The sequence below is a fragment of the Leucoraja erinacea genome, chromosome 25, assembly GCF_028641065.1.
Source record: "Leucoraja erinacea ecotype New England chromosome 25, Leri_hhj_1, whole genome shotgun sequence".
NCBI classification, from domain to species: domain Eukaryota; kingdom Metazoa; phylum Chordata; class Chondrichthyes; order Rajiformes; family Rajidae; genus Leucoraja; species Leucoraja erinaceus.
The window spans coordinates 25,438,312-25,456,630 of NC_073401.1; the positions used below are offsets into that span (position 1 = coordinate 25,438,312).

Sequence of the window (18,319 nt, forward strand, 5' to 3'; positions counted from 1 at the left end):
GTCCATGACTCGGCACCATACAACAAGGTGCAGAGGACAACAGCTCCGTAGACCAGCAGTTTTGTTTGAGCCTTTAGGTCAACCATAGACTTGAACCTACACAGACCCTTGACAGTACAGACACATTCTAATTACCGCAGGTTTTCTCTGTTATATTGCAAGCCATAGCTGAATGAGCAAACTCTAGCGATCACAGCAAGAGAGGGGGATTTGGAATGGCAGCTGTCACTTGTGGAATCACATCACAACAAGAGTTAAAGTCTTCAAAAATAGACAAATGTAAATTTAGTGTCATGGTTTAGTCACTCACTTGGCTTCTACATATAAAGGCAATGCAATGCAGCATCAACAGAGGCTTGTAGAAACAAGGAACTGCAGGTACAGGTTTATCAAGGACAGACACAAAGTGCTGGAGTAACTCAGTGGGTCAGGCAGCATCCTTATGCACCTTTTCACACCTCGAGTTTCCCTCTCCCCTGACTCTCAGTCCAAAGAAGTATCTCGATCTGAAATGTCATCTATTGCTTTTCTCCAAAGATGCCCATGGATAGGACAAGTTTGAAGGGATATGGACCAAACGCAGGCAGATGGGACTAGTGTAGCTGGAACATGTTGGGCAGGTTGGGCCGAAGGGCCTGTTTCCACACTGTATCACTCTATGACTCTATGCTGCCAGATCCGCTGAGTTACTCCAGCATCTTGTATCTATCTTTGGTGTAAAACAGCATCTGCAGTTCCTTCCTACACATCCCTGGTGCACATGGATAGGTGACGTTTCGGGTCGAGAACCTTCTTCAACAGAGGCTTGAACATGTTGCTGGATTTGACTCTCAACTGGAGAAAGAAAGCACTTTGAAAGAATGCACTATATCCAGGCAAGACATAAATAGAGGACATTTCAAGATAAATTTGGAAACAAAAATGTACGTTACATTTTTATAGCTAAATTATGTCCCAGTAAATTCAATTAAAACACAGTAATATTTTAAGAAACTATGTTTGGTATTAAATTTACTTTGACTGAGACTTGTCGTCTTTGTGTCCTTTTATAGATTTAACATATCTGAAGGATGTCAGTATAGAATGGAACAGATTGGGGATGATCAGCCATGATCACATTGAATGGCGGTGCTGGTTCAAAGGGCCGAATGGCCTACTCCTTCACCTATTGTCTATTGTCTATTGAAACTTCGGCTGTTTGGGTAAAGAACAGAAACAAATGATTATGAAATTCCCGTTACCATCTGACGAAGAGATTTTCCCACATTGAAAATAGCTTCACTAAAATGGACAAAAAAAAGGCTAAGAATGTATTCAAGATCATTTTATCCCAAGAGAAATGTATGCGTTAGGAATATAATTTATCAAGAGGCTTTTTAATCAGAATTGCCTGAGAAATCCCCGCTAAATATGAATGAATCTGCTTAATTATCCCGTGTTTTACTAGAATGGACAGCATTCGTTCAATGCAGAAAGCGACGAGCCAATTACACAGATCAAATGATCCAGCTGATGTGGACAAGAGGCCAATCTGTGGCCTCCAACAATTAAATAGAGCTCTTCTTTAAACAATTAGATGGCTCTTAAAATGAAAATAAAACATTAAACAATTTTGACATCTTGTGGCATGACATAATAGGAAGTCGTCATCTGTTTTAGAACCTGCAGGAGAGCATGAGGGGGCAACAACCTTCAGGTAACTTATCCGCAAACATAATCAGGTAATAAAAACCTGCTCTTTAATAAGCAAGTTTAATCCATTAGTTGTAAGCACTTTCGTGGCTGCTTGATGATTCTATTCCAAGGATTTATTTAATTACAGCAATGCCAGTCACAGATGATATCAAATATATCTTTGCTGTTAATAAAAATAGGAAAATATTCCACCCCTGACTGTTCTCTAGTTTCTTTGGTTGAAAAAGGGTTAAATGTGCAAGTTTAGCACATATGTGATTAGATATAAATGTTTCTGTGGTAGAATAACTTGCTGAACCTCATCCTCTATCCTCATGTGAAGATTTAATACCTGGCAAGAATAATGGAAAGGAGAGGTGTCAATGGCCAGGGTGATAAATGGTGAGGTCTAGTATCACGTTGTGCACAGAATCACGCAGTTTTTCAGTCAGCAATATATCTTGAGAATCGGAGCATTAAGGCCAAACCAGCTGAAGATTTGTTCTTCCAATTTCTATACTACCTGCACCATTTGATAAGTTGCTGCAAAGATATGATCTTGTATGTGTTGTTTTACACCACCAGCGATATATTGGGGGAAGAAACCAGAACACTGGTAAATAGGTTATACAAAACACTCAAGAATTAACAGCAGGACGACTGAGTTAAAATAGACAACCGTTTCTTTCCGAGTCAGTATTCAAATCACAAAGTGTTCAAATAATTCAAAATGAAAGCAGAGTAAAAATACTCATGAGACTCAAAGATAACAAACCAAAATGGCTGCAGTTCAAATCTCAAGCATAAATCAGACCAGTTCTACAATGCAATGAGGAAAGAAACTATTATCATTTCAGGCAGGTAACAGGAAGATACATGGACCAAAAGCTCCACAGTCACAGTTCCCTCAAGCAACAGTTCATTATTCACAATTCAGCTGAATCAGTCCAACAAATCTCCACTCAGAGACATTCTCCCTTGGGCAGGACGGCAGTATGCAAGAAATCATTGCTTCCCCTTCTCACATGGAGATCCACATTACTTCAAAGTAAGAGGCTAAAGTACACAAATCAAAAGCTTTTGGAACAGCACCTCGAGTGAAAGCTGAAGGAAGTCAGGAATCGCCAATGAATGTCATAACCCATCTGTTACCAGAACTCCTTTTAACTTAATTTTGGATATATGTTTACCATTTTTGGGTTTCTTTCTTTTCTTTCCACCCCTTTCAACATCAGCTTCTTCTGTCTTGAAGCGTTCCTGACCCTCCAGAGTTTCATCAGTAAATTCTGTTTGTTCCAGCTCTTTTACCAGAACTCGGCACTTCTGTTTGGATTTTCTTGTTGAAACTGCCTCCTCGTCCTCTTTACTATCGTCCCCACCTTCAGTGGCCAGCTTCCTCTTTTTCCTCTTCTTCTTTTTCCAATTGCCTTTGTTCTCAGCGGGGCCTTCCTCCTGATTTGTCTCTGGCTGATTGCTGACGATGGAACTTTGCCAAAGTAAGTCGTCGCCCGAAACCACTGCCTCCTTCAACCGATCCCATTCACTGTCCGACTCACTGTAATATTCAACACACCATGATTAATGATAGGCTGCATACACTCAGCTAGAATAGAAATGTAATGAACCTGTGAGGCTGCATCGGTATACGTATTCAGAATCGTCCCCTATTCCTGGAAGGTATAACTTAGAAGAAAGGTCTCGACCCAAAACGTCACCCATTCTCTCCACAGATTCTGCCTGTCCCGTTGAGTTACTCTCTCTCTTAGGTGTAACTTATACATCCAATTCGTCTCCGAACATCAAAGAATAAACTATATATTAATAATCCTTTTTTGGGAGGGAAATCTGATGGTTTAGAGATACAGAGTGGAAGCAGGCCCTTCAGTTCACCAAGTCCATGCCGACCACCGATCACCCTTACACTAGTTTGGTTTAGTTTAGAGATACAGCGTGGAAACAGGCCCTTCGGCCCACCAAATCCATGCCGACCATTAATCATCCGTATACTCATTTAGTTTAGTTTGGAGATGCAGCGTGGAAACAGGCCCATCATTCCATGCCAACCAGCAATCACCCACACACTTGTTCTATCCTACACACGAGGGACAATTTACACACGCCTTTGGACTGTGGGAGTACCTAGAGAAAACCCACACTGTCACAAGGAGAATGTACATACTCCGTACAGACAACACCAGTAGTTAGGATTGAACTTAGGTCTCTGGCGCTGTAAGCCAGCAACTTTACCGCTGCGCCACCGTGCCGTCCCTGGTTCCATGTCCAACACACTAGGGGCAATTTACAGAAGTCGATTAACCTACAAACCTGCCGTCTTTGTTATGCGGATACACCAGCACCCGTAGTCAAGATCGAACCCAGGCTCTCTGCTGTTGTGAGGCAGCAGCTCTGCTGCTGTACCGCCCTAATATTACCTAATAGATAACCTAGTTCTGGCTAGAGGGCAGGAACATTGCAATTGTGCTTTCTATATGGCCTTCAATTGTTCAATTCTTAGCCAATGATGAAATAAAATGGAATTCAAACTGGGACACAACATAGAAATATTCAATGTGAAATGTAACTTCAGGGGTCCCATAAACTCAGAGAAGGTACCAAAAATGATATCCAAATATACTGATCTTTCACTGATGCTTGTCAAAGTTAAAGGATGCATAAGTTCACAAGTTCCACGAGCAGAATTAGGCCATTTGGACAATCAAGCCTACTCCACCATTCAATCCATTCTATCATTCCCTCTCAACCCTATTCTGCTGCCTTCTCCCCACAACTCCGGACACCTGTACTAATCGCGAATCTATCAATCTCCTCCTTAAAAATACCCACTGAATGGGCCTCCACAGCCTTCTGTGGCAATTAATTCCACAGATTTACCATCCTCTGACTAAAGAATTTCCTCCTCAAGTTATTTCTAAAGATACATCCTTTTATTCTAAGGCAATGGCCTCTGGTCCTGGACTTGCTGGCCTTGGCTCAGTGGCAAATCTTGACCTGCTAACTCAGATGGTCCGCTCTTCAGACTTGAAAGACTTTAGGGATACAGTGCGGAAACAGGCCCTTCGGCCCACTATGTCCGTGCCAACCAGTGAACTATGCTAGTTCTATGCCCTACATACTAGGAGCAATTTACAGAAGCCAATTAACCTACAAACCTGCATGTCTTTGGGATGTGGGAGGAAAACGGAGCACCCGGAGAAAACCCACGCGGTCACAGGGAGAACGTACAAACTCTGTACACACAGCACCCGTAGTCAGGATGGAACCCGGGTCTCTGGCGTTGTAAGGCAGCAGCTGTACCGCTGTACCACTGTGCTGCTCCCAAGGCTTCGGCAAACAACTGAGGCTGCCACTTTCATGCAGTGTGGAGGAAGAGTTGTGTTGCAGGCGATGCTGGCTACCAGATAAGGTGTTCTTCCAGCCAAGGCTCCATTTACACTCAAATTCCCTCGAGTTGGAAGTTGTACTAGTCTTTCGGAAACCATTTATGCCCCAGTAAGAATCAACAATCACCAGCCATCCAAATCATTTTAAGTGTTCTCAGCAGGTTTCCCTCTGTGTCAACAGCAACAATTTATTTGACACTCATTATCCATCAGGTCACAAATGGTGCTAATACAAATTCTGGTCCTGTTTATTTCTCGGTAGGTTTCCTAAACTGCACCCAAAACCACAAGAGTCCTCAGGGTGATTTGCTGCAATTAAAGATGTTTCCATCAAAAAACTCTAGAAAACCACTTCCTCTAGCTTCTCCAAACCAGACAATAAAAGGCTATCTATCTATCTATCTATCTATCTATCTATCTATCTATCTATCTATTGTTCACTTTGTAGGGCAGGAAACAAGACAACACTTGGTTACGATTTGCGCATGTCTGCAGTAAAATGTACTATATCATTTATTATTTAGATTGCAAGCACTTGTGTGCAAAACGCCCAACAAATTTCCAACAAGGTGCTTTCTTGATTCACACTTGAGGTGAATATGCAAATTATAGCACAGTCAGAGGCCCAGTGACCTCAAATGTGGTCATCATTTACATAGTTCTTCCTATGAAAATCTATTCCGTGATTTCACTGTGAATGCAAGAATTGGAGTGAGGAATTGCAGTTATCAGTGCAGTGTACATTGCCATCTATGTGTGAAGCATGCCCAATGCAGCAAGTTTCAATTGCCGCAGCAAAGTACTCGTATTCTTGCACTTCCAAGGCAAGAAAAAGCCCCAGGCCACTTTATGATTGCATTACCAACAGGGACTTTGGTAAGCTAAAAGAGGTAGCTTTTGATGTTTTATGTGAGATAGAGGCACAAATGAGACTTGGGGGAAGGAAGAGAGTTAAGGTAAGGCATCTGAGGCGGCTCGGTGGCGCAGCGGTAGAGACCCGGATTCCATCCAAACTACAAGTGCTGCCTGTACGGAGTTTGTACGTTCTTTCCGTGACAGCGTGGGGTTTTCCTGGGTGCTCCGGTTTCTTCCCACATTCCAAAGTCGTACAGGTTTGTAGGTTAATTGGCTTTGTTATAGATTGTAAATTTGTCCCTAGTGTGTAGGATTGTATAGGGGATCGCTGGTCGGCGCGGGTTCAGTGGGCCGAAGGGCCTGTTTCCACAATGTATCTTTAAACTAAACTAAAAAAAAAGAGAAAGGAATAGGTCACCCAGTCCTTGTCATCTGCTCTATCGTTCACTAAGAACGTAGTTAATTTTCTATCTCAGCTCCCTTTTCCAGCACTATCACCAAGTCCAGAAGGTGGTGACGAGGTCATCAACTTTCTCACATAAGGAAGTGGGGGCTCGTGAATATCTCAGTGTTACATACGTCTGGAGAGCTGCAAGAACATGAGGAATGAGAACTATAAAATTGAAGCACTGTTTAATTGGGAGTTGATATAAGCCACCCTGCAAGCAGATTTATGAAACCAAGTTTGAATCTTTTGATAATAAAGTAGTTCAGATAAATACAGGTCCATCACCAATATTCCGGCACCTCCTTTAATCCGGACAATATTATGAGAGCGCACTTGAAATCCCCCCGGAAGTTCCCCCGAATATGTGGTGCCTAGGCCGGGTGAGGTGGCCGACCTCTACCTCAATGGAACATTTTCATCTGCACATTTTCAGTGGAACCACATAGGCGCTATTTAAATGTTGTTCGCATTAAAGGAGATGTCAGACCACCAGTGGCCAGAATATCAATGCTGGACCGGTGCTATTTTTTTGTAGTGTGGTGGGAACCTCATTTATAAAAAAGGACATTATCGTTGCTCAGAAATTGCACACAATTATGAAAGTGAACACCAAAGGACAAAAATATTTGCCTCTTCTTCATTCTAATTCACGCTGATGAATTTGCACATTAAATCTTAATTATAATTCTGATCCAACTGAATTGATTTTATTCATCACCACAGGGTAACTCTGGGCTAACACGCTGCCCTTATTATCTGTCACTTTGTGCAGTGCTGGATATGAATGTGGAGCAAGTATTTCAAGACTGACTGATTCTTCTGATGCTTTGAAATGATGCTTTGATTCATTGACCTTGCTTCAAATGCACAGGAACCCTCCAGAGGTTAGTTATATAATGCCTAACTGATGCTTCAGTAGCAATCCTCCACAGGGAAAAATACTTAAGCAAGCATGCTAAAATAACAAAATTCTGATGCAATTTTAAATCTATCACTCCACATGGTCCAACGTACCAGTAACTGTTTGCATTTCATCCTAACTTTAGAAAGTTTAAGATATATTTTCCATACAAAAGCTTAGGGTTCCCATAAAAAATAAACTCTGATTATTAATAACCACTTTCTGCTATTTGCACTTTATCAGTTTATTTATTCATGTGTGTATATATTTATATCATGGTATATGGACACATTTATCTGTTTTGTAGTAAATGCCTACTATTTTCTGTGTGCTTAAGCAAAGCAAGAATTTCATTGTCCTATACAGGGACACATGACAATAAACTCACTTGAACTTCAACTTGAAAAAACATAGGTTTAGTGAGCTCATTCAGAATGAGGAACTGATTGTCGTTTGGACATAGATTTTGATCATTTAACATCCACATTGACAACATATGTAGACAGAGAATAAGCATTTTTTTTTAAAAATCCAAGTTCTCACAAAAAAAAATAAAGTTATGCTGTGGCTTTGTCCACTCCACAAGCTTTTAATACATAATTCGTCGACATATTTAATTAACCTATATAAAGATCATGCCCCAAATCTCTGTTCTTTGCAACCACAACCAAGGATAAAACTCTGGTATTCTGACCGCTCCCCAGCATAAACTGTCCATGAGGCCATTCACTATTATGCTCACTAGAATTTTGACGTTCTTCCTGCAATCATGTGGGTTTTCTCCAGGTGCTCCGGTTTCCTCCCCCATTCCCAAGATGTACATGTTTGTAGGCTAATTGGCTTCGGTAAAATTGTAAGTTGTCCCCAGTGTGTAGCATAGAGTTAGTGTACGGGGTGATCGCTGGTCACCACGTACTCTGTAGGCCGAAGGGCCTGTTTCCATGCTGAATATCTAAAGTAAAATCTAAAGTCTATTTGATGCAACATCTTTTTAAAGCTTATTCTTCAATTTGATAGGTAACTACTGATAGAACTCTAGAAAGTGCATTGTCAATCATTTTAACCTCACAAATTAAACTATTCAAAGTTAACTCCTCAAATCCACTGTCCTGAACACACAATCCAAGCTATTGCAACCGAATGTTGAACATTTCCAGTTTTGTCTGCCATAAATGTTCAGACTCAAAGAAGGGCCTTGACTCAAAATGTTAGGACTTTGCGTTTCACTATTAAAGGCCAGGGGATCTAGAAACCCAATATTTCCTGGATTCGCATTCTCAGTCGGAAGCTGACAGCCTGGAGTGGAAAATAACCACCTCCTTCCCGCTCGCCTCTCTTTCCTCCATGAAACGGCTTCTGTACCTCAGAGTCAGGATTGTGGGCCCAACTATGTTTCTATTCACACAACGTGATTGTCAAAGAATCAATATTATAATGAATTCTCAGATGAATTCGACATTCCCTGTAAAATAGGACATACCTTGAACTAGGCGGGGGCTTCCATTTAACTGGAGATGAAGGTTCGACTTTCCTATGATCCTCGGGTATGCTTGTGGTAAATAATCGAAAACCTGGACAACATTGTTAATGCGTCAAATCATGAGACAATCAAAATAATTCGAAAGAAACAATGGAATTCCATGGGTTTTCTCCGGGTGCTCCAGATTCAACCCACATTCCAAAGACAAACCAAAGGTTTGTAGGTTAATTGGCTTTGGTGAAATTGTAAATTATAGCTAGTGTGTAGGCTAATGCCAGTATACAGGGACGGCATGGATTCCTGTTTCTGCGCTACATCACCAAACTAAACTAAACTAAGCTGGAATAGCCCACTGGAAGGCAGCATCTATGGAGGACATAGATCGGGGATGATTCAGAGTCTGAAGAAGGGTCCTGAAACACCGCCTATCCATGTCTTCCTAAGATGTCGCCTGACCCGCTGAGTTACTCCAGCACTTTGTGTTTTATCATAAATGGCCAGCAGTACATTTCTAAGTGTGCCACTTGGAAAGAAACCCAATCGTGGTGGTGTGCCCATTCACCTGATGCCCTTGCCCACCAGGGTGGCACAAGTCACAGGATCGGCATGTGCTGTTGTGGTAATCTGAGCAAGTAACTGCAATGCATTTTGCAGCTGATACTCACTGAAGTCACTCCGTGCCAGTGGCTGAGGGAATAAATGCTTAAGGTATGTGTAGGAAGGAACTGCAGATGCTGGTTTACACCAAAGATAGACACAAAATGCTGGAGTAACTCAGCGGGTCAGGCAGCATCTCTGGAGAAAAGGAATAGGTGATGGGGGTGGGGCATTGTTAGACAATGATGGGGGTGGGGCATTGTTAGACAAACAAAAGGGGCTTTCTTCAGCTAAACTCTATCTGCATTTGCTATCTTCAGTAACTTAAAAAACATATATATATTTTTTTAAATCTGACCACCTTCCACTCTATCTGTAATAATATTTTTACATTTCTAATAGAGTCATAGTCTTACAGAGTGGAAACGGGGCTAGCAGCCCAACTTGCCCACACTGCCCAACATACCGCATCTACACTAGTCTCACCTGCCTGCCTTTAGCCCAAATCCCTCTAACCCTAAGCCTGTCCATGTACCTCTCTATATATTTCTTAAATGTTGCTATAGTATCTGTTAATATCAAAATGCTTTTAGTCCCGATAAATTAATTAGTCATTATAGCCATAATATTTATTTACCTTCATCGTCACCATTATCTTCTGCTGGTTGCTTTAGAAGTGGCCCAGAATTGTCAACAGCAATGATACTGAAAAGTAAAAAAAGACACTTCAATTATATATTTTATCCGCACATTCGCAATGGAACTACCTTCCACCAAGTACACGATGATGCCCAACCAACGACAGAATATGAAGAGGGCGGTGAATCTGTGGAATTCATTGCCACAGACGGCGGTGGAGGCCAAGTCATTGGTTATTTTGGGGGCTTTTATCTCTAGAGCATAGAGGCTGAGAAGTGACCTTATAAAAGATACTTACAATAATGATGGAAACAAATAAGGTGAATGGTCACAGTCCTTTTCCCAGGTTAGGGGAGACTCAAACTAGTTTAGTTTAGATACAGTATGGAAACAGGCCCTTTGACCCACAGAGTCCACCATAACCATCGATCGCCCATTCACACTAGTTCCATTTTCTCATCCACTTCCCACAGGGACAATTTACAGAGACTAATTAACCTATAAACCAGCACGTTTTTGGGATGTTGGAAGAAACTGGTGCACCCGGAGGAAACCCACGCAGTCACAGGGGGGGGAAGTGCAAACTCCACACGGACAGCACCCAAGGTCAGAATCGAACACAGGTCTTTTGCGTTGTGAGGCAGCAGTTCTATCAACTGCTCCACTGTGCTGTGCCATAGGGGCAACATTTTCAACGTGTTGTGGGTACGCGGGCAGGCTACAGCGGAAGTGGCATAGGACAATTACAAAATTTAAAATACATTTGGATAAATTCATATATATAAAACAAAGGGTTAAGAGGATATGGGCCAACGCCGGCAAATGGGACTAGCTCAGGTAGGCAACTTTGTCGACATGGACAAGCTGGGCCATAGGACCAGTTTCCCTGCTGTATAACTCTATGACAGTCGATAAACACTGGGCTTGCCAGCTACGCACAGATCACAAAAATAATCTATTTGTAGGCACGTTCACAGCTTCCTCAGATAAAACCATGGGCATAAGCATGAAAAAAGGCTGGAATATTAAATATACATCTGATATTTACTGAAGCTACATGCGAGTGATCTGGTACTTATTCTCTTACTGCCTTACACCGGAGAGGTATCAGTTATAGCTGGACAAATTAAGTTAATTTATTGAATTAAAAAATCCAAAAAGCAAGGACTTTACACCTTCAGGGCATAACAATTACTACTGCCCCAAACCATTTTGAATTGATTCTGCTATTAAGGTGCTTTGGCGGTTAAAGAATAGTTTTTTTTCTCAGATCTGGGTTATTCGTTTTACAATCTTGGTTTCACAGTGGCTTTCCTGATGGATTTATGTGTAGTGATGTGGGCTTTGCTAAGAAGAGCACCACTAATTGCCTCTTCTGAAGTGTCTCTGCTGCAGTACACAGCCTTACTGATTAGCTGAAGTCCTCTGAAGAACCTTCCCTCCACCTTTGGGTAGGTATCTACAGGATTTAATCCCAGCAACAAAGAAAGCACAGAGATATATTTCCAATTTGGGAGAACTTGTCACTTAGAGGGGAATCTGAAAGTAATGGTATTCTATGCATTTGTTGTCTCCGTACTATCGTTGAAAGTAGTCTTTTGATCTTCAAGGAATTACCGCACATTGGAGCAGCAGTTGAGTTGCTGCCTTACAGCGGGTTCGATCCTGACTATGGGTGCTGTCTATATGGAGTGTATGTGGGTTTTTTCCAGGTGCTCCGGTTTCCACCCACACTCCAAAGACGTACAGGTTTGCAGGTTAATTGTCCCTACTGTGAAGAATAGTGTTAGTGTTCGGGGTGATTGTTGATCGGCGCCTACTTGGTGAGCTGAAGGGCCTGCTTCCGAACTGTCAAAGGTCTACAAGCCTAATGTCTAAAAGAAACAATTAAATGCAGTGCATTTATGGATATGTACTAATGACATGATATGGTGGAGGGAATTATTGTTTAGATTGCATTTTAAATGACAATTCAGCATGTCACTTTGCTATGAATATCATCGAGCTTTGAGTGTGTAACACACATTCGGGCAAGCGGCCAAGATATTAGCACATTTCCAACTAGTACCGATAATATAAGTAGTTAGGTGATCCAAGCGAAGTGCCATTAACCACAATAACCCAAGTGGCATGTCATTCACCACAGGGTAAGAGTGCAGAATGCTTAGAATACAATGGCTGTTACCCACATCCCAAGAGCTCAATGCAAGATCAGTCATTTTTTCCTACCCATCTAGCAAGACGCCAAGCTTTTTAGCAACGTGACTTCTGAATTCTGGCGTCGTCTGTAGTTCATTTTTGTCGTGCTGCTGATTATCTCCTTTTTGCCTACAGGGGAGGACAAACCAAGCTTAACATTACCAAAGCGAGAGAAAATTCACCACAAATTCTCTCTCTGAAGAACATTGTTACAACTGTGAACTCACAGTATGGCTTTGATCATAACTGTATAACAATTATCAAAATGTATACCTAATTATACAATTAATAGTACATTTGTCAACTTCCATTTAATAAAAACTCCTTGAACATAAACAGCCTTAACTCCTAATAATTATTTTACAATATGTTAACAACGTAATTTTCATGTTAGCTTTAACTTTGACCAGACAGCATTATCGGGGAAAGATGTACTCAGTAATATAAGAGCAGAGGGTGCACAGTGGTGCAGCAGTAGAGTTGCTGCCTTACAGCTCCAGAGACCTGGATTCAATCCTGACTACAGGTATTGTATTTTCTGTACAGAATATGTACGTTCTCCCCGTGACGTGTGTGGGTTTTGTCCGGTTTGTCTAGTTTCCTCCCACACTTCAAAGATGTACAGGTTTCTAGGTTAATTGGCTTGGCAAAATTGAAAAGTGTCCCTAGTGTGTAGGATAGTGTTAGTGTGCGGGAATCGCTGGCCGGCGCGGACTTGGTGGCCAAATGGGCCTTTTCCATGCTGTATCTCTAAATTAAACTAAAAAACTAAACTACACAGATAATAGGAAAGATCTAGCTGTTAATAACATCTGAATGCTCAAAACGAGAAGTTCCAGAACTCAGATTGTACATAGCTGAAACCAGATAGACAGAAAATACTGGAGTACCTCAGTGGGATTGGCAGCGTCTTTCGAGAGAAAGAATGGATGACGCTTCGGGGTGAGACCCTTCTTCAGACTGGAGTCTGAAGAAGGGTCTCGACCCGAAATGTCACCCATTCCTTCATGAAACCATATCTGAGTAAGTTAATGTGGACCTTGTGATGATGGCTCTCCCTCAATGGATGAGAATACTGGACCAGAATACTGGCAGTTGTATAAATGACATAATCAATAATAAAGACGGGCTTGTGGGGATCACTCGAATACCAGGAACAATTCATTAAAACAATAGGCTCCTGTCATGACCTTAGTTGTTTGGAAGTCACTATTCCTAGGTCTTCTGAATCATGCATACATTATTGGAAACTTCAGTAAATTTGGTGAACATGTTCCACTGAAATGTATTAAAAATGAATAAACTTTACTACGTACGTTACTGTTTTTGATAACCAAACAGTAAAACAAATAAGCACAACTCCTGCAGCAAATAAAGATTCATAAATCCCACATACCGTGAATATTGAGTGGAAAATAACATTACAGAATACAGTCAAATGGAAACCTTGCGTTTATATACCTGAGACTTGGTTTTATTGACACTGAAGTCGTCTTATCTTCATTGGTCCCAGCTAGTGACAAAAAATATTTTAAAAAAGGATAATAATTATAATTATGAAAAGGAAGCTTCTCCCAATTCAAAAGTATCTGACATGCTTTTGGAATTGAGACCAAATATTAAAAGGGAACGATTCAAAGCAAAACAATCGAAACTAAAATATTTTATGATTTTGAAAGTTACTGAAGAATTATCTGAAACTAAAGTTTGCAGACAGCACCAAAACAGGTGGAGTCATAGATAATGAAGGTTGTCTGAGGACACTGTGGAACATTGGCTCGGCTGGGAATTTAGGTGTACAGTGCAGATGGAATTTAATCTAGACAGGAGTGAGGTAATGCACTTTGGGAGTTAAATTATGGCAAAACATACACAGGAAACGAGATGAAAATAAGAGATCTGTGTACAGAGAGGTCTTGTTTAGTTTACTGTCATGTGTACCGAGGTACAGTGAAAAGCTTTTGTTGCGTGCTAACCAGTCAGCGGAAACACATACATCATTACAACGAACAACAGGCAATAGGCAATAGGTGCAGGAGTAGGCCATTCGGCCCTTTGATCCAGCACTGCCATTCAATGTGATCATGGCTGATCATCCCCAATCAGTACCCCATTCCTGCCTTCTCCACATATCCTCTGACTCCGCTATCTTTAAGAGCCCAATGTAGCTCTCTCTTGAAAGTATCCAGAGAACCGGCCTCCACCTTAAGGCATAGAATTCCACAGACTCACAACTCTCTGTGTGAAAAAGTGTTTCCTCATCTCTGTACTAAATGGCTTATCCCTTATTCTTAAACTGTGGCCCTGGTTCTGGATTCCCCCAACATCGGGAACATGTTTCTTTCCTCTACCGTGTCCAAACCCTTTATAATCTCATATATTTCAATAAAATCCCCTCTCATCCTAAATTCAAGAAGGATTTTGGAATAACCATCCACAGTGTACATGATTAAGGGAATAACGTGAATAACATTTTGTGCAAGATATAGTTCGGTTAAGTCCGATCAAAGATAGCCCAAGGTTCTCCGATAAGGTAGAGAGTATCTTTAATAAACGTCAATAAACATGCAATTCGTTTTACGGCACGAAAGCAGCAACTTGTATACAGGATTTTAAGAACTAATGCAAAAACAAGGAGGTATTTACTTTTCACATATTATACAGATTGCAAAGTAGGCCAAGATGGGACCATGCAATAAATCCATGTGTAGTTTTATTTAGAGGCCACATATACCTATAGTTCTCTGAGATCCGAGATCCCAAGCCGCCTCTCTGAGGCGGGACCATTCCTCCGCGTTGTCAGAGTCTGAACTCCGCGCCTCCACGGCCGCCGCCATTTCAATCTCCCCGCTCACGCCGGCCCGACCTGCGAGCGCGGCCCCATGGGAAATGTAGTTGCGTGAGCTTCGGCACTGCGGAAAGCCATGCGCACTGACGTCACTGCGAAACTACCACACCCACAATGCACGACGGCAGGTTGGAGACGTGAGGGTCCATGTTACGCCGGGTGCCGTCTCCTCTTCCTCCATAGCAACGGATTCCAGCATCTTGTCCACCTCCGAAGATAGACACAAAAAGCTGGAGTAACTCAGCGGGACAGGCAGCATCTCTGGAGAGAAGGAATGGGTGACGTTTCGGGTCGAGACCCTTCTTCAGTGTGCCATCTCCAATGTGCGTTTGTCCTCACTGACAACGGAGGAGGCCCAGGACAAGTTCAAGTTCATTGTCATGTGTCCCTGATAGGACAATGAAACTCTTGCTTTGCTTCAGCACACAGAACATAATAGGCATTGACTACAATACACATGAATAAATAAACTGATAAAGTGCAAAATGACAGAAAGGTCAGTATGAGAATGGGATGGGGCAGAGTGAATCCAAACGCAAATTGGAGGAACAATGGCATTTCGTATTTCGCTTGGGCAGCTTACAACCCAGCGGTATGTGTATTGAAGATGGACACAACAAGCTATAGTAACCCAGCGGGTCAGGCAGCATCTCTGGAGAAAATGAATAGGTGACATTTCGGGTCGAGACCCTTCTTGATTTCTCTAACTTCAAGTAACCCTTGCATCCCCTCTCCTTCCATCCCTCTTCCACCCTAGTCGTGGTACTAGTTTCACTGTCTTCCTGGTGAGTTTCATTGTCTGTTTAACTCATTAACATTTAGCCCAAGTCAACAATGCACTGTTTCCTTGATCATTGTAATTACTTTGTTGCATATCTTTCATTCATTTGTTCTATATCTCTTCATATCATCTTCTATTCTTTAATTTCCCTTTCCCCTGACTTTCAGTTTGAAAAAGGTCTTGATCTGAAACGTCACATATTCCTTTTCTGCAGATATACTGCCTGACCTGCTGAGTTACTCCAGCTTCTTGTGTCTATCTTTGGTTTAAACCAGCATCTGCAGTACCTTCCTGCGCATTTTATTTTCGTATTGGATATAGTCAGGGATTCATACAGTGTGGAAACGGGCTCATCGGCCCAACTTGCCGACAATGTCTTCCTCAACTAGAAAATAATATCCCAACTATACTTAATTCCCTGACTGATGAAAGCCAGCATACCAAAAGCCTTCATCATCCTATCTATATGCGATGCCACTATTTATTTGTACTCCTAGATCCCTCTGCTCTGCAACGCTCCCCAGGGCCCTACATTTCACTGTGAAAGTCCTGCCTGGTTTGACTTTTCAGAATGCAATACTTTGCACTTTGAATGAAATACACTTAGCCACTCCTCGGTCCACATACCTAATTAATCAAGATCACGCTGTAATTCTTGATAACCATCTTCACTATCTACGATATCGCCTATTTTAGTGTCAGCTTGTTGTGCCTCAGAGCCATGAGTGGCACCACAGATCTGTCCTTCTACTGCTCTCGCTCCCATCTGTATCCAGAATGGTTTACGTGTTTTCAAGGAGAATGGTCACGTGGGGATTCTTGCACTCTCTGCCTACTAATAAAGAACAGAGAACAGGGAACGGATAAGACTTTTGCTTCCATCACAGTGAGGAGGTGTTTGAAGATTCACTGTGATGGATGTTTGTGTGGAATTGTGTTAATTGTGTGTTTTGGTTCTGACTGTAGGAACAAAATTTCATTTGAACCTTGTTTGTTTAAATGACAATAAATGGCGTTCTATTCTATTCTACTCCTTCCCTTTCCTGATGTTCATTCATCTACTTTTCCCTGCACTTTAGGTGTGACCACCCCTCTGTAACTCCTATCTACGATGCTCTCATTCTTCCAGATGATCCTGAGTTCATCCAGTTCCCTCATGAAATCAGTCAAGAGGAAGTGAAGGGATTTTCCATGTTGAAGGTTCTTTGTGAGGGTGCAGCTCCCTCTGCTGAGCAAACAAAGTGTAAATGGAGAATGCTCACAGTAAGTAAATATGAATACCATATGTAACTTATCCTTAGCAACCTTTACCATTGCCTTAATCAGTAACTACATGTAAAATGCACTTCGGTGGCTGTAACCAGTTTTAGGATATCATGAATATCTGAAAGGGTAATAACAAGTAACTGAGATTTCTTTCTACTTTATTACTAATATTTAATTTTGATCAAAATTATTGAGGCCTAGCAGGCTGGAAATCAACATATTTTTGGTTGACAGGTTTTAGATTGAATCAACACAGTATATGTATAAAAGATGGTAACATGGTTTTAGTATAATGAACGCATGAAATTGGTTGGTGAATTTGGAGGATTCTGCCGAGGCAAAATACTAGTTACTTGAAGATACATCTAGAAGATACATCTAAAAAGACTGGGATCGTGGAATTCTTTGTCTGGTGGAATTCAGTGAAATTCCTTGTTTTTTTGCATATAATACACAAAGTATTAAAAAAGTCACCAGGTTTCTGGCACCGACAATGTTATAAAGGAACTCACTAGAGTCATGTTGGTTCCTCTTTGTTCCCGGCGGCCCCATCTCAAGGATGGGAATAAATCATTCTTGATCCTGAGAGAGTGCTGAAGAAAAGAGTAACAGCTGGAGATGCAAGATCCTACTTGCCTTCGTATGTTGCATGGCTGCATTGTGAATTTAATAGAGTGAGAACTGATGTAGAATGGTATCATTAGTAGAACTCTGAATCTACAGATTTTCTGTTAATATCATCAGCCGAGAGTTTGGTTTGATCCTGCCAGGGCAAATCCAAAGTCCACCTGATATTGAACCGTGGACCTCATCGATATCAGGCCAGAAAGACACATGCTCGCATCACCAGAAATCTAGTGGCACACTGGTGCAGTCGGAAGAGCTGCTGCTTGACAGTGCTAGAGACCTGGGTTTGATCCCAACCTTGGGAGCTGTCTGTGTGGTGTTTGCACATTCTCCCTATGACCATGTAGATTTGCTTTGAGTGCTCTGGTTTCCTGCTTAATCCAAAAGACATGGGTTAGTTGGCCTCTGTAAATTGCTCCAAGTGTGTCGGGAGCGGATGCAAAAGTAGGATAGAGCAGATCTCGTGTGAATGGGTGATCCATAGTTGGCGTGGACTCGGTGGGCCGAAGGCCTGTTTCCATGCTGTATCTTTCAATCAAGACTTTGTTCATAGCTGCAAGCTGATTTGGTGGAAAGTGGTGGGAAACCCAAAACGTGAGATAG

General features: G+C 41.7%; 2 protein-coding genes across 3 annotated transcripts in view; one reads left to right on the forward strand and one right to left on the reverse strand.

Moving 5' to 3' along the window:
* Nucleotides 1–2,504: 2,504 nt before the first annotated feature.
* On the reverse strand, nt 2,505–15,081 carry c25h12orf43 (chromosome 25 C12orf43 homolog). Of its 2 annotated transcripts, XM_055655274.1 has the most exons (6): nt 14,929–15,081; nt 13,656–13,707; nt 12,225–12,323; nt 9,994–10,061; nt 8,760–8,850; nt 2,505–3,229 (listed from the first exon to the last, which is right to left on the reverse strand). In XM_055655274.1, exons 1-6 carry the CDS (start codon nt 15,029–15,031, stop codon nt 2,809–2,811), a joined length of 834 nt encoding a protein of 277 aa, XP_055511249.1. In that variant the 5' UTR covers nt 15,032–15,081; the 3' UTR covers nt 2,505–2,808. The 2 variants fall into 2 exon arrangements, with proteins under 2 accessions (XP_055511249.1, XP_055511250.1); XM_055655275.1 differs by lacking the exon at nt 13,656–13,707.
* A 117-nt stretch (nt 15,082–15,198) lies between these two features.
* The window catches only part of LOC129709362 (uncharacterized), a 77,694-nt gene continuing 74,573 nt past the window's right edge, over nt 15,199–18,319 (forward strand). The window contains exons 1-2 of the mRNA XM_055655661.1: nt 15,199–15,538; nt 16,903–17,086. The gene's annotated coding sequence lies outside the window, so the exon portion shown is untranslated. The remainder of the gene's footprint in view (nt 15,539–16,902; nt 17,087–18,319) is intronic.

What these genes read in the sequence shown, in the direction of transcription:
- c25h12orf43 (XM_055655274.1), bottom strand. Translation starts at nt 15,031, where the DNA reads ATGGCGGCGGCCGTGGAGGCGCGGAGTTCAGACTCTGACAACGCGGAG. An exon ending in TCAATAAAACCAAGTCTCAG is followed by an intron (nt 12,324 to 13,655) that starts GTATATAAACGC and finishes CCTCCCCTGTAG; the next exon opens with GCAAAAAGGAGATAATCAGC. An exon ending in AGATAATGGTGACGATGAAG is followed by an intron (nt 8,851 to 9,993) that starts GTAAATAAATAT and finishes AATGTTGTCCAG; the next exon opens with GTTTTCGATTATTTACCACA.